Genomic DNA, 12,807 nt, shown 5'->3' with positions numbered 1-12,807 from the left:
ATTTTTAAGTTATGTAATTAAAAGGGTATATAATAAACACATACGTTGCACACACAAACCGACATCTCTACTCTTCTTTGCTTTTGTAAGGTGAAACATTTACTTTGCTCCCTCAAAACCCATTGCCCACCCAAAAACGATAAGCATCACAAACAGGCTAGCATGAACTAGGGAAGATCCCAATACAACAATCGGTGAGAAAATATGCATTTAAAAAAAAAAAAAGGTTTAAAGCAGTAGATACAAATAAGCTGCATCGAGCTATCTGTGGCTAATGTAATGGCACAACTCAGTTGACCTGGTTATTTTAACACTTGGCTGAATTTTCTAGTCCCAACCCAGCTCTATAAACACTAGTAAATTTTGCTTGTTGTTGAAGATGGCTGTTAGTGACTGGGGGTAGTTTTCCTAGCATAGTCAGGATCTCAGGGAAAGATGCATCATTTTAAAAGTTGGGAGGTTTTGGAGGAGGATTGCTTCATTCAGAAGCACTGCATGTTGCTGAATTGGGCAGTGCTCAAATAGTGATGGGATGTCAATCCACGTTAGTACAGTTTCTGTTCTGCCCTAAAATCTAAGGCTATGTCTATACCATGGACCTTACAGCAGCACAGCTGTAAGGTCTCCTGGGTAGTTGTTCTTTGCCAGCAAGAGAGAGCTCTCCTGCTGGCATAATTAAATCACCCCAATGAGCGGCATTAGCTATGTTGGCGGGAGAACCTCTCTTGACAACAAAGTGCTGTCCACGCCAGCACTTCTGCCGGTGAAACTTACATCGGTCAGCGGGGTGTTTTTTTTCACATCCCTCACTGCCAAAAATTTTACTTACAAAAGTGGTGGTGTAGACAAAGCCCAAGTCTTGGACTTAGAATTAGTCTCAAGTAAAGGTTCCACCTTACAGATTGGAAATAACTGAACCTTAGCAGCACAAATATATCTTCAATGTCAGAGACATAAAAAACAGTGTCTAGTTTTACATACACAATGTATACATGTTTATTTTCAGTGAAAAACACCATGAAACACAAGGAAACATTTTAATCAGTAATGTTTCAAAAATATAAAATGTATATTAATAGCTGCTTATAAATCTTTAAAGCTGACATGTCCACTCTGATCACATTGTTTCCCAACAGACTCTGCATTCATTAAGTTTATCACATATTGCAGGAGAGGGGAGGGGAGAAGAAAGTTGTAAGTGTATTTTATTTATCAACATCTTACCAAGTGAATTTAAAATTGTCAACAAAGCTCTATTAATAACCAAACAAGTCAGGGAGTGTTGGAAACAATGGGAAATGGGTCACTTATGTTAGCTGAAAAGATAAAATGCAGAGATAAGGCATGAACTCAAAAGGATTTTATTTGTTCTGTGAAAGGATAAAGTGCACCCCAGATTAGGGGGAGGAGAAGCGACTGTTTAAGTGACACAAGGATTTAACAACAGTTTGTACCCATCACTGAACAGGTAAAGATTTCAACACAGCCATTTTAATGCACCTAATATTCATTTATAATCTGACATATATGTCTTTCATCAATATATTAAAAGGCAGTATATTCTCTCTTTATGTCATAGCCCTATGTTTATACATCGTATATATTGCATATAATGTATAAATCAGGTATCTAAATTAGGATAATAAAAATACTTCAAAAATTATAACAGATTTGAAATATAATTGAAATAGCATCTGTCTCCTTAGAACCATTTATATATTAAGCTTTATATTAAGTGCCTGCCATGTTTTCAAAAGTATACTTCTAGGTCCTGAGGCATTGGGAGGACCATGATGAAAGGGGCAGTGACTGGATAGTAAGAGCAAGTGAAAGTTTAAGTTATATTTTATAGTCTCCTTTTAAATTAAGTGCAATAAGCTTTCCTCTCCTCTCCCTATGCTTTCTTTTGGGGAGGTAGGGTGAAAGGATAGAAAAAGGAGAACCAGATTAGCTGCAATCTGAAAGTCCATGGATCAATTGCTGCTTAATGGTAGATCTATGTTGAACTAATTACCATTGTGCAACTCTTCAGGGTAAAACAGACATGACAGATTAAAAACAGAGTAACACTAAGATGATTTCAACCCTGGCTCTCTGACAGTTTGGACAATTAAGGTTCCTGGGGTGATGGTGTGTGTGAGAGAGAAAGTCCATGCAATGAGGAAAATTGATTTTCTAGATCTCACATACTGTAGATTAGGTGGGAATTAATTCATTTTATAACAGTGAATAGCTTAAAAAAAAATCTCAGTATGTTGTGAGGAGTTGGGCTGACTTCATAAGCGCAACTGGAATTCATGGCTCTCCCTTCAGGCTGGCAGCAGAGATTTCCCAACACTATTTGCAGAACGGACAAAACATGAGAATTCTTTCTGACAAAGGCCTCCATGACTCCCAGCACCAAGGTTTTAGCATGAAAAGGGGATTTAAAACTGAAGTTTCTAGGTGTATCAGAATGAGGACACAGTCGTCGTTTCCCACACTGCTTTGGGAGCTCCTGCTGACAATCAACTCTGCCTTAAGAAATGGATGCTAATTACTAAAAATGGCAGACACCCTTACAAAAACTGAGCTCCATATAGCAAGTAAGGGCTATACGCTTCATAACTAGTATGAAGCTTTTCAGCTTCTCAGGAGTAAGTCCAATTACAGAAACTACAGGAGTAGTAGCAAATTCTTTTAAAATGCATTTGTCATATTTAGATGGTTTTAAATGAATTTTAATTGCTGATAAGAGTGCCAGATTGACAGGTCTGGAGACTGAAATTCTGTTTTTATAACAGGTAGATTACAGGTAGGGGCAGTACAAGTTGCACATAAACGCTGCCCTCAAATGTACCTTGCCCATGACTAAGGAAGAGAGAGACCATATAGAATCATAGTACTGGAAGGGACCTTGAGAGGTCATCTAGTTCAGTCCCCTGCACTCATGGCAGGACTAAGTATCTCCAGGGGTTCTCGCAACACATTTTTTGGTGGCCTCAGAGTGCAGCCATCAACTCTTGCTGGTGGGCACTATGACAATTTTTCCTAAAATACTTAATTAACTTTAGGAAAAACAAATAAATATGCACATATACATGTTCAAATCATTGTAATTTATTTATGTAGGAATTTTTGCAGTTGTCCCTATTCTTTACTGGACCTAAACAGACTAGAAACCACAAATAAGGTGCTTTGCATGTTTTGCTTTCTTTGGTTGATTTCCCCCCCCCCCCCCCCCCCCCCCAAAGACTTGCTAGCTAGTAAGTCTGCTATTGTGAAAAGTGGTATTTGTATATTTGTTAATATCACTTTGCACACAGGGGCAGCTCTATGTTTTTTGCCACCCCAAGCACGGCAGTCAGGCGGCCTTCGGCAGCATGCCTTCGGGCGGTCCGCGGTCATGAGGATTCGGTGGCGTTTCTGCGGGTGATCTGCCGGTCCTGCGGCTTTGGCATACCCACCACCGAATTGCTGGCGAAACCGGGACCGACAGACCTCCTGCAGGCACGCTGCCGAAGACCGCCTCACTGCCACCCTCACAGCAACAAGCAGGCCGCCCCCCGCAGCTTGCTGCCCCAGGCACGCGCTTGCTGCGTTGGTGCCTGGAGCCGCCCCTGTTTGCACAGCAGACTTACTCATCCTTGGCAAGCTGGAGGACAGATTAAACCCTGGATGGGGAGGTGAGTAAGGAGTCAGGAGGGCCAGGGGCAATGGGGGACTGGGTAGGAGGATGCAGCAGGGGGTCAGGGTGATGGGGTGAGGGGGCAGAGGTGAGTCCGGGGCTGGAGCCTGGGGTTCTGCTGCATGGGTGGGGCCTGGAGGCAGCGGGGGCCAGTGGTGACGTGAAGAGATGAGCCCAGGGACAGAACCTGAAGCCCTGTGGCTGGGGGACAGAGCCTGCTATCCACCACCAGGCTGAAGCCAAAGCCCAAGCCCCACTGCCCCCAACAAGGTAGGGAATTCATATTGGTTGCCTGCTCCTACAGTGTTTGTGGCTCCAGAAGGAGGAAGGGGGTGACCCTGGGGCAGGGGCTGCTGCTTTGCTCTCCCCCCCCCCCCCCCAAACAAAACAAAACCACCCACCATCCAGGCGTCTGTGGCCGCAAGAAAAAACTCTGGTAGCCGCATTTGAGAAACGTTGATCTAGACCATTCCTGACAGGTGTTTGTCTAACCTGCTCTTAAAAATCTCCAATGATGGAGATTCCACAATCTCCCTAAGCAATTTATCCCAGTGCTTAACCACCCTGATAGTTAGGAAGTTTTTCCTAATGTCCAACCTAAACCTCCCTTGCTGCAATTTAAGCCCATTGCTTCTTGTCCTATCCTCAGAGGTTAAGGAAAACAATTTTTCTCCCTCCTCCTTGTAACAACCTTTTACATGCTTGAAAATGGTTATCTTCCGTCTTCTCTTTTGTGAACTATATAGAGGGGGAATAGGTAGGTTCAGTCTTCATATCCTTTTCCTTCATCTCTCTGCTGACACTGACAATAAGGAGGCCAATTAGCATAAACGTTGATCGCTTCTGTGATGTGGACACATCACAAAGAACTGGACTGAAACCAAATAGCTCTCATATAATAAATAATTTTGCTTATTCCTCACCATGATCATATCTGAACTTCCAACAGAAATGAAACGCTCTATATATCCTATTACATATCATGAGCCATCATCCTGTTCCTCTACCTCGGCTGTTTTGAAAGAAACACAGAACTTTGGTGGTACCCATTGAATTTCTAATGCGGTAGAGGGCTGTTTCAGCTAAGAAAGGTTTGAAATAAATTTATACCAATTTTTAGCAATAACCCACTTTCAAACAAGACACATATTCCTGTTCCAACCAGAAACAGCGTTTTCCACTTCTGAAATTTTTCCCACACAGGAAAAGATAAAAATCTAGTCATACTGCAATCAACAGTTTCAAACTAACAGGAGTCAAAGTAATGCTGAAAATATGGCATGCATAGTTAATGGCAAAAAAACCCAAACTTGAGTTTCAGAAATTGGCCAATTAAAAAGCTACTCAAAAATCTTCCCCACAGGAGTGGTTGCAATAGAAGTCCAATTAAAATTACTTTTTATTTATATATAAAAATAAATAAAATCACCAACTAGCCTTGTCCCAAAGAGTGAAACCATTAGCCTTGCAGTATGCCTTTACAGTAAGTCACACAAAATGCAGTAAGATCAGAACAGGGCATGTGGGTAAGTATGACCACAATAAGCAGCAAAGGGGACAAAAAGGAAGATTGATTTTTTTTTTTGTCAATAGCACTGTTTCTGTTGGATATTGTTCAAGTTGAAAGTAAACGGTTGTTCTCTAACTATAGATAAGTCACATCACAGAACTACCTGAGATTATAAGGATGAGAAAGTCCCCCCCCCCCCCCATATAAAGGGTAATCTGGAAAGTGCTATGCATATATTTTCATTCTTGTGTAAACTTGGACAAAGAGCTTTTTAGAAGAAGCAATTCAGCTTGCTAGTCCAGCAGAACCATGATTATTATTATTATTTTTTAATGAATCCCTTATTTAGGACCTTAATTTACTCAAATTCTTTAGCATTCCTATGCCTTGGGGTAGGCTATTGCATGGTTCCCCTATATTATGAGAGTTTAGGTTGTCCCTTAATTTTCAGTTTTCCCTCTTTCTAGATATTAGAAAGAATTGTTCCCCTTCACACCCCAGCTTGATTTGCTTCATCCTACAGTAAAATGATAATATTGGGTGTACTTTGTTTCTACAGGAGTCACTAGTGCAGTGGTTCTCAACCTGTGGCCCAAGCAGTATACAGCTGCGGCACATGTGACACCCTCAGGGCCATGCAGGTAGTACACATATTGTGTGGATATGACTCACATAAGAGGGAGAGCTGCCTATGCTGCCCATAATGGTAAATAGGTTGAGAACCACTCCACTAAAGTCATAAATGTAACGTGCTAAATGGAAGGCAGACAGTTGGACAGCAGTCATTTAAAACAACTATATTCTGACAATCTGCAAAAAGAGACAGGACCATCATTAAAAAGGCAAGTGGAACAAACAAACAAACATAATACTTAAAATTTAAATAGTGCTTCTAATCTTTAAAGCACTTTTCAAACTAATTAATACTTAACATGCCTCATGCGGAAATGGAGCTTTATAGACTCATTTTACAGACTGGGAAACAGAGGTAGGGAGTTTAAACAACTTGCCCAAGGCCACAAAGGGAGTCACTGTCAGAGTCAGGATTAGAACTCAAGAGGTTTCTAGCACCTAAGTCTTCTGTTCAAGACATCTAGAGAACACATTAGATACTTGAAAGTTTTCTCCAGCAAGAAAGTCCTTCTGTGAGTTAGGAGTTAATAATGGTTAAGTTACTATCTAACTTAGGGTTTATTTATAGTATCCTTCATTACACTGCGTAAGCACTTCATTAGTAATTTAGATCAGGATAGTGAAGTTCTTAGGGGGCTTAAGCTAAGTGCACGTGCACACACTCCTCCCCCAAGGGACAAAGTCAATTTGAATTTTGGTTTAAGAAAAAACAGAGGTAGTTTTAAATACTACATTTTCCCCTCTTCCTAAGTCTCTCTGCTATTTTTTGTGGTTTTACAATCAAATTTTCACATTTAAATATCTTATCCTCTCTCTTCTATTGAACACTAACATGTGCAATTGATGGACTAAACACAAAAAATCTGGCAAATACGCAAAGTAAAAAATATTTTTTCTTAGCTTTCATTTATCATAATCTTAGGTATTACATGTTACAATAGGTAAAAAAAATTCAAACACGATCTTTACTTTGCCAATGTCCTTTTAAGAAAATTCATGGAAAAGGGCAGCGAGAGGTACTAAAGTCATTGGGCTAAATTCTCTAGGATGGCTCATTTAAAATGAACTCCTCCTACTCCTTTCAACTCCTACTCTTCTTCACTGCTGAAGCAGCATTTATAACTTATTTCTAACACATTCACTGGCAGGTGCTAAATTTGTAGCCTGTAAGAAACTCTTTTTTTGTGAAATGCGATGATAGGATTAACTTGACGCAATCAGGCAGTGACTAATATACTAAATCCATAGAGCGAACTAAGTAATTTCTAAAATAGGTTGGGAAAGAACAAGACTTCCTGACCCACTTCCTCTTGGTGAAGGAATCTGATGGAAGATTACACTGCACTGAACATGTAGGTTAATAATTTTATCTTAATTTGCATATGCCAACCAAATGCTACATTCAATTCTGGAAAGGGGAGAAAACAGAGTCAAATGTTCATGACTCCTGTCAAGTGCAGGAGACATCCTTTTTGGCTAGGGATAATGTGAAATGTGATGGAAATCCAGTACGGGGGAGATATACAAATAGTTAAGATGCCCACGAACGCAAACAAACAGCCTGTCAGCTGTATCTATTTGCATTTCATGGGGCCATTCTATTTCCTTTACAGTTGCTATAAGATTTTTCCCCTCCCTGTTCCATGTACCAGTAGAAGGCTGTGCATTTTGATATGTTATCATGAAGTGACTTTGGGGACGAGAATGTTTAAGAACTTTTCCTTTACCTATAACTATGAAAGGGGAAGGAGGAGACCTGTAGAAGTGAAAAATAAGAAATAAATCCCAAACTCTCCAGATCAGGACAAGTATATGACGGTCAATTTAGAAGTATGCTAAAACCAGCACAACCCCAGTTCTTATCCTAATAAGGATGAAGTCAGTTTGGACAGAAAAAGAGAGAAGGTGATCAAATAATTGCTTGTGTGATAGTGCATGTATAAAAACCTGTAGTGTATTTGTGCCTACTCCTCTTAACTATCAGTATTCTCCTCTTTGTAAAAGGCTACATCATAGCCAGCAGGCACAAGATGGTATAACAATAAACACACCCTCTCCATAAGTGTAAGATATAAAGCAACACTTACTGAAGTTGGCATTATTTAAAGGCTCTGCTTGACCAACTTTAGTCCCAGCTGCTGTAAAAGGTCATGCAGACTCCAAGCCTTGCTCTTTCAAAATTTCTTTTCACAGCTCACTTCAGGGGGCACAGGCAGGATACTTCTTGCTGAACTAAGCAGTAAGAAATTTCCTTAATGCCCCAAGTGCAAAATAAATTCAATCAACAGGAGAAGGTTTCCTTTTTCTACCTTAGCAATGAATCTCAATTGATTCCTTTTATAGATGCATCAAGTCATTGGTTCTTGTTTTATCACACGGTTTATAAACACAGGTTCACTATAGCATCCTTGAAGAGCACTGGTAGTCACACTGGTTATGTCCTTGGGAAGAAGCACCTTGGAAGAGCTGTGTTTCAACATCACGTGACTTTTAGAACTCAGAGCCATGTGTCCCCCAGGGATTAAAGTCACATTAGTGCTGGGTGTCACATAGTTGCTGGCAGGTGCAATAGATTTCTTAGGAAGTAAAGGCATTTTACTTTGTTCTAAAATGACATGTTTTATGGAAGAAGTGGAAGCATCAGATACTGGTTCTTTTACCACTTCATTTGGAATAGTGTTATAGAGATAATTGGGAGTGTTACTCTCCATTATATCCGACCAGGCCCTGTAGCGAATTTCTGCAGTTCCCCAGTAATGTCTAACAGCAGATTCAGAGCGATGGCCTGTCACTGCCATGATCTCTCTGGGCCCCAATCCTGCTTCACATAGTAACTGGATGGTAGTAGTTCTGAGAGAGTGATTGGTATATCGTTGGGACAGCCTGGCTGCCACACTTATCCTGGGCATCATTGTACCCAAGTAGTTCACTCCCATAGGTTCCCGTTTGTACCAGACAGGCTGCTCTCGCATCTGCTCTGTCGTTAGTTTTAACGGATGCAAGTAAAAGGCAGGGGGTTCAGGTGGCAACTTAGACAAATAAAGCTCCAAGGAAAAAACAGGACAGTTTGGGTCTCCTGGCATATCGTACATTTTACCCATTTTATGGGGGTCTTCTGCAGCTCTCCCTTTGCCAGGATATCTAAACATAGCATACCGTCGCCCATTCTTGTCCTTCTCAACAACAAAGGCATCTGGAGCCAAGTCTCTTAAGATTTCCCTCCCTCGTTTGGAAAAATGTAATTGCAAATCAAACCACACCTTGTTGACCAGTGCCAGAGGACTATGTAACCCCAGCACACCAGACAGCTTAATCTTACGTAAATCCTCAGATGCTATGGGAGGGTGGTGGTGAGTTTCATCCTTCCCCTGCATGCGCAGCATCTTCAACACACTCACAAACACCATATTAGCACTGGCAAACTCTTTGTCCTTCATTAGGCAAATCTGACGATTATAGGGTAGCATTTTGAGATGCCGGTTCAAGCCAGCACGCATGGACTTATAACTTGCCACACTGTAGGTATTTCCATCATGGTTCCTTATTGTGTAATAAAACTCTCTTAAAATATCATTGAGTTCAGTTACAGGCACCAATTCAAAGCTAGGATCCTTGCCATTTTTAGCCAGCCACTGCTTTAGTAGATTAGCAGCCCAGCCAGTCTGCTTGTGGGTGTTTTTGATGCTCTTAGCATCCTCTTCCTCCTCCTCCAAGCCAAACAGGACATCCTCAGGGAAGTTAAAATTCGTCTGTGTTGCTTCTACTGGTTCTTTACTGTCTGATGAAGTCTCTTCCTGTTTCAACTGGTTTTCGAAACAATTGATCAAAGTTGTACCATCAAATATGCCACAGGTATACGGCACACTGCGAACTACTTTTTGTTCTGAGAGCTGTGAAGTGCGGAGTAATACATAATATTTTGGATTTTACATAACAAAAAGCAGGTGGCATTAACTGGATTTTTTAAAAATAACATGGCATGTCTTAATATCATACCTCTCTAGCCAAATTTTTAAAAATTTTTAGATCATAGTAACCATGGCATTACACATGCTTTAATTCATTTCATTGACAGCAGCCCTAGAAACATATAATGTAACAAAAAGCTGAAAACCGGAAAGCATAACGCATTTTTCCTTTCGTGCTACATACCCACCACTTAGATGGACCACTACCACCACCAACAGGGGTTGTTCCTGCAAAATCTTTGCCGGGTTTCAGATTTTGTCAAACATCAAATATTCTTAAACATATATCTTACTCTGACATTAACAACTGAGATTTGAATCCATAAATTTGTCAACTTTTTCTGTATTTCAGAGATTAAATATATATAGATATCAAGTATGAATCACATTTTGGTAGCTATAATCCACAGGTATTTAAGAAAAATTAAGTACCAAGCTACCATTTTTAGATACTCAATGTCAATACATCATTTACAGATGGCAGTGATTGGTCATTCTAAAATATTTGTCATCTATGCCAAATCACTACTGCTATTATGTTTGGGGAGGGGGGGGGGGGGGGGCGGGGGACACCAGCCCAGAAGATTTTTCTCCTGCCCTACAGATTGAACATTATCTTGAAATACCATTAAACAGGGGAATGTCACAAAATAGAAGTTATTGTCCTGATTTTCCTCTCTCAGTCTATATACTAGTTAAACTCTACTGAGTTCAATGGAATTACTTCTCATTAATATCATTATTAGTGGGAGGGGATTTAATTTTAAAATACAATATGCAGAAAACCGACTACAAGTAATTTTTAAATGATATAATTTTCCCATTTCACTTCAATACAAGTTCCAAAGAGGTCCCAAGACATGAGGAGTTGGGAGAACTGCAGATTCTTCTTTATCGTCTAGTGGGTATTTCTACAAGAAGGATTTTGTGGTGTGGTACACAGAACTGAAATATTAGATACTCAATTAATTTATTCCCATCTGACAGTCCATTGGCATAGTGAGGCAAGGAGAAGTTTGCAGTAATTTCACAGGTTTGCAGCTTTCAAATAAAGTTCAGAAGCTGTAGACAAACCTGGGTTGTGTGCTTTTGTATTAAACATGTTTTTAGTGTTCTTTGGAAGAAAGGAATTAACTCATCTATTTACACAAAGTTGTTGGTCCTAATTATACTGGGAATCTCTGCAAATATTACCAAGAGCTCATGTTTCTAGTAACACTACGGGTCAGAAGAAGAAAAACAAACAAACATGAATTGAACACAAGAAAGGAAAACTAGAAAGGAAGGAAACAAGGAATTTAAGTTGTTTGGTTGCAGGATGAGAGAGACAGGTGAAGATCTATGCTCCTGTGGATTATAACTTCAGAATGTTGCATAGAAGCATAAACCACAACCTACCTGTGCTGTGCTCTCAATTGGTCTCTTATTTGTTGAAGCATCAGTTGGTGGTCTGTTTGTCTGGCTCTCTGAGGGATCAAGAAATTGTTCATTTGCAATATCTAATCAGTGTCACACATACAATGATAAAAATAGACTTGGTGGAAACGTTAATGATTCAAAATTAAAAGCTTTATACAGCTGTAGATCTCAAAGTGGTTTACAAAATGTAGATGGGATGGCAGATATAAAATCACAGGTACTTTCCAGTCCAATAACAATGCTACACATTTTCTTTCTCAGAGGTCTCTTAGTGTTCTAAATGTATTTTTGGAACACCTCATTAGCAATCTCCATGACAAAAATCCCCCAAATCCTTCTTTATTCTGTATTTACACTGACAGGTTATAAAGTAAAAAACGAAGATATGTATTCACATTTTTGAGTGCAAACTGACTCTGAACATAGAAACAATGACTGAGCACAGAATCATTTAGTTTGATAGGACTGCTCTCTGAACAGACACTAAATCTTTAGTAGGGAGATCCTGGGGCTCCATTTTATACATGTTAAAGGGGTTGGGGAATATATTCCTGAAACACAATGAAAACTCCCAGTGCTCCTTGCTTGTAAGAGTGGGAAAACTCCTACTCCAAAGTGCTAAGCAAAGCAAGACTACAGTTAGTTACCGGTTCTGAGCTAAAAGCTGAATATGATATAAACAAGTGCCAGCTTGATGAGTAAAGCAGTTTGAATGTGTAATTTCAGACAAGAAAGTGAAATAAAACCAGTTCTGGTGCCAAGCTCTGCTTGTATTTTACCTTACCATGAAGTGGTTTAATTTTTTTATAGATGGCTTTAGCTATTAAATAGATGGCTATATCAAGTACCTCTATGGGGAGCAAATATTTGATAATGAGCTTTTCAGTCAAGCAGACAAAGGTATAACAAGATCCAATCAATGGCTGGAAGCTGAAACTAGACAAATTCAGACTGGAAATATGGCATAAATTTTTAACAGTGAGGGCAATTAACCACTGGAACAAATCACCAAGGGTTGTGGTAGATTCTCCATCACTGGCAATTTTTAAATAAACATTGGATGCTTTGCTAAATGATACATTCTAGTTCAAACAGGAATTATTCTGGGGAAGTTCTATGGCCTGTGTTATACAGGAGGGTTCATACACGATCACAGTAGTCCCTTCTGGCCTTAGAATCTATGAATATGCAGTACTGCTTCTCTGTCACTGGGATACCCATTCAGTCTGAAACACTGAGGACTGGTCCCAAAAATACTCAAGACTGCTCCACCTGACACATGGTAACTGAATCTAGAAATGCAGAAAAGCAGCAGTAGCAGCATTACCAAATGGCTGAAGATGGTAGGAAAGCACTTCAATTGCTTACTGAAGTATCATTTTTAAACATTCATTGCGCTTGAAGGCTTGGCTTTAACAAAATTGATACATTTAGTTTATTTGGTTTTTTTGTGTTTATTCTGCTGTATTCTGAAAGGTGCGCCACAATATTGTAATGCCACCGATATAGTATTTACTTTCCTTGTAATGTGCCTTTACTCTGTAAAGCAGTATTTCTCAAACTGGGGATCCCAACCCAAAAGGGGGTTGGCAAGGCTATTGTAGGGGGTC

At 39.9% G+C, this 12,807-nt stretch overlaps 1 protein-coding gene across 25 annotated transcripts in view; it reads right to left on the bottom strand.

Annotated features, from left to right (window-relative positions):
- Positions 1 to 12,807, bottom strand: part of ATF7IP (activating transcription factor 7 interacting protein) — a 166,436-nt gene that overhangs the window by 39,266 nt on the left and 114,363 nt on the right. For 18 of the 25 annotated variants that reach the window (XM_042859720.2, XM_042859725.2, XM_065562271.1 and 15 more), the window contains 2 exons: positions 11,177 to 11,244; positions 6,503 to 9,700 (listed from right to left, as the gene is read on the bottom strand). In XM_042859720.2, coding sequence (XP_042715654.1) covers positions 8,159 to 9,700; positions 11,177 to 11,244 — 1,610 coding nt within the window. In that variant the 3' untranslated portion in view covers positions 6,503 to 8,158. Of the gene's footprint in view, positions 1 to 6,502; positions 9,701 to 11,176; positions 11,245 to 12,807 lie in introns of those variants that run through there. The other 7 variants (XM_008174177.4, XM_065562378.1, XM_005308902.5 and 4 more) reach the window with 2 other exon arrangements.

The sequence above is a fragment of the Chrysemys picta genome, chromosome 1, assembly GCF_011386835.1.
Source record: "Chrysemys picta bellii isolate R12L10 chromosome 1, ASM1138683v2, whole genome shotgun sequence".
NCBI lineage: Eukaryota > Metazoa > Chordata > Testudines > Emydidae > Chrysemys > Chrysemys picta.
Note: the sequence above shows the minus strand (reverse complement) of the source record. Positions and strands in the feature narration are given on the sequence as shown.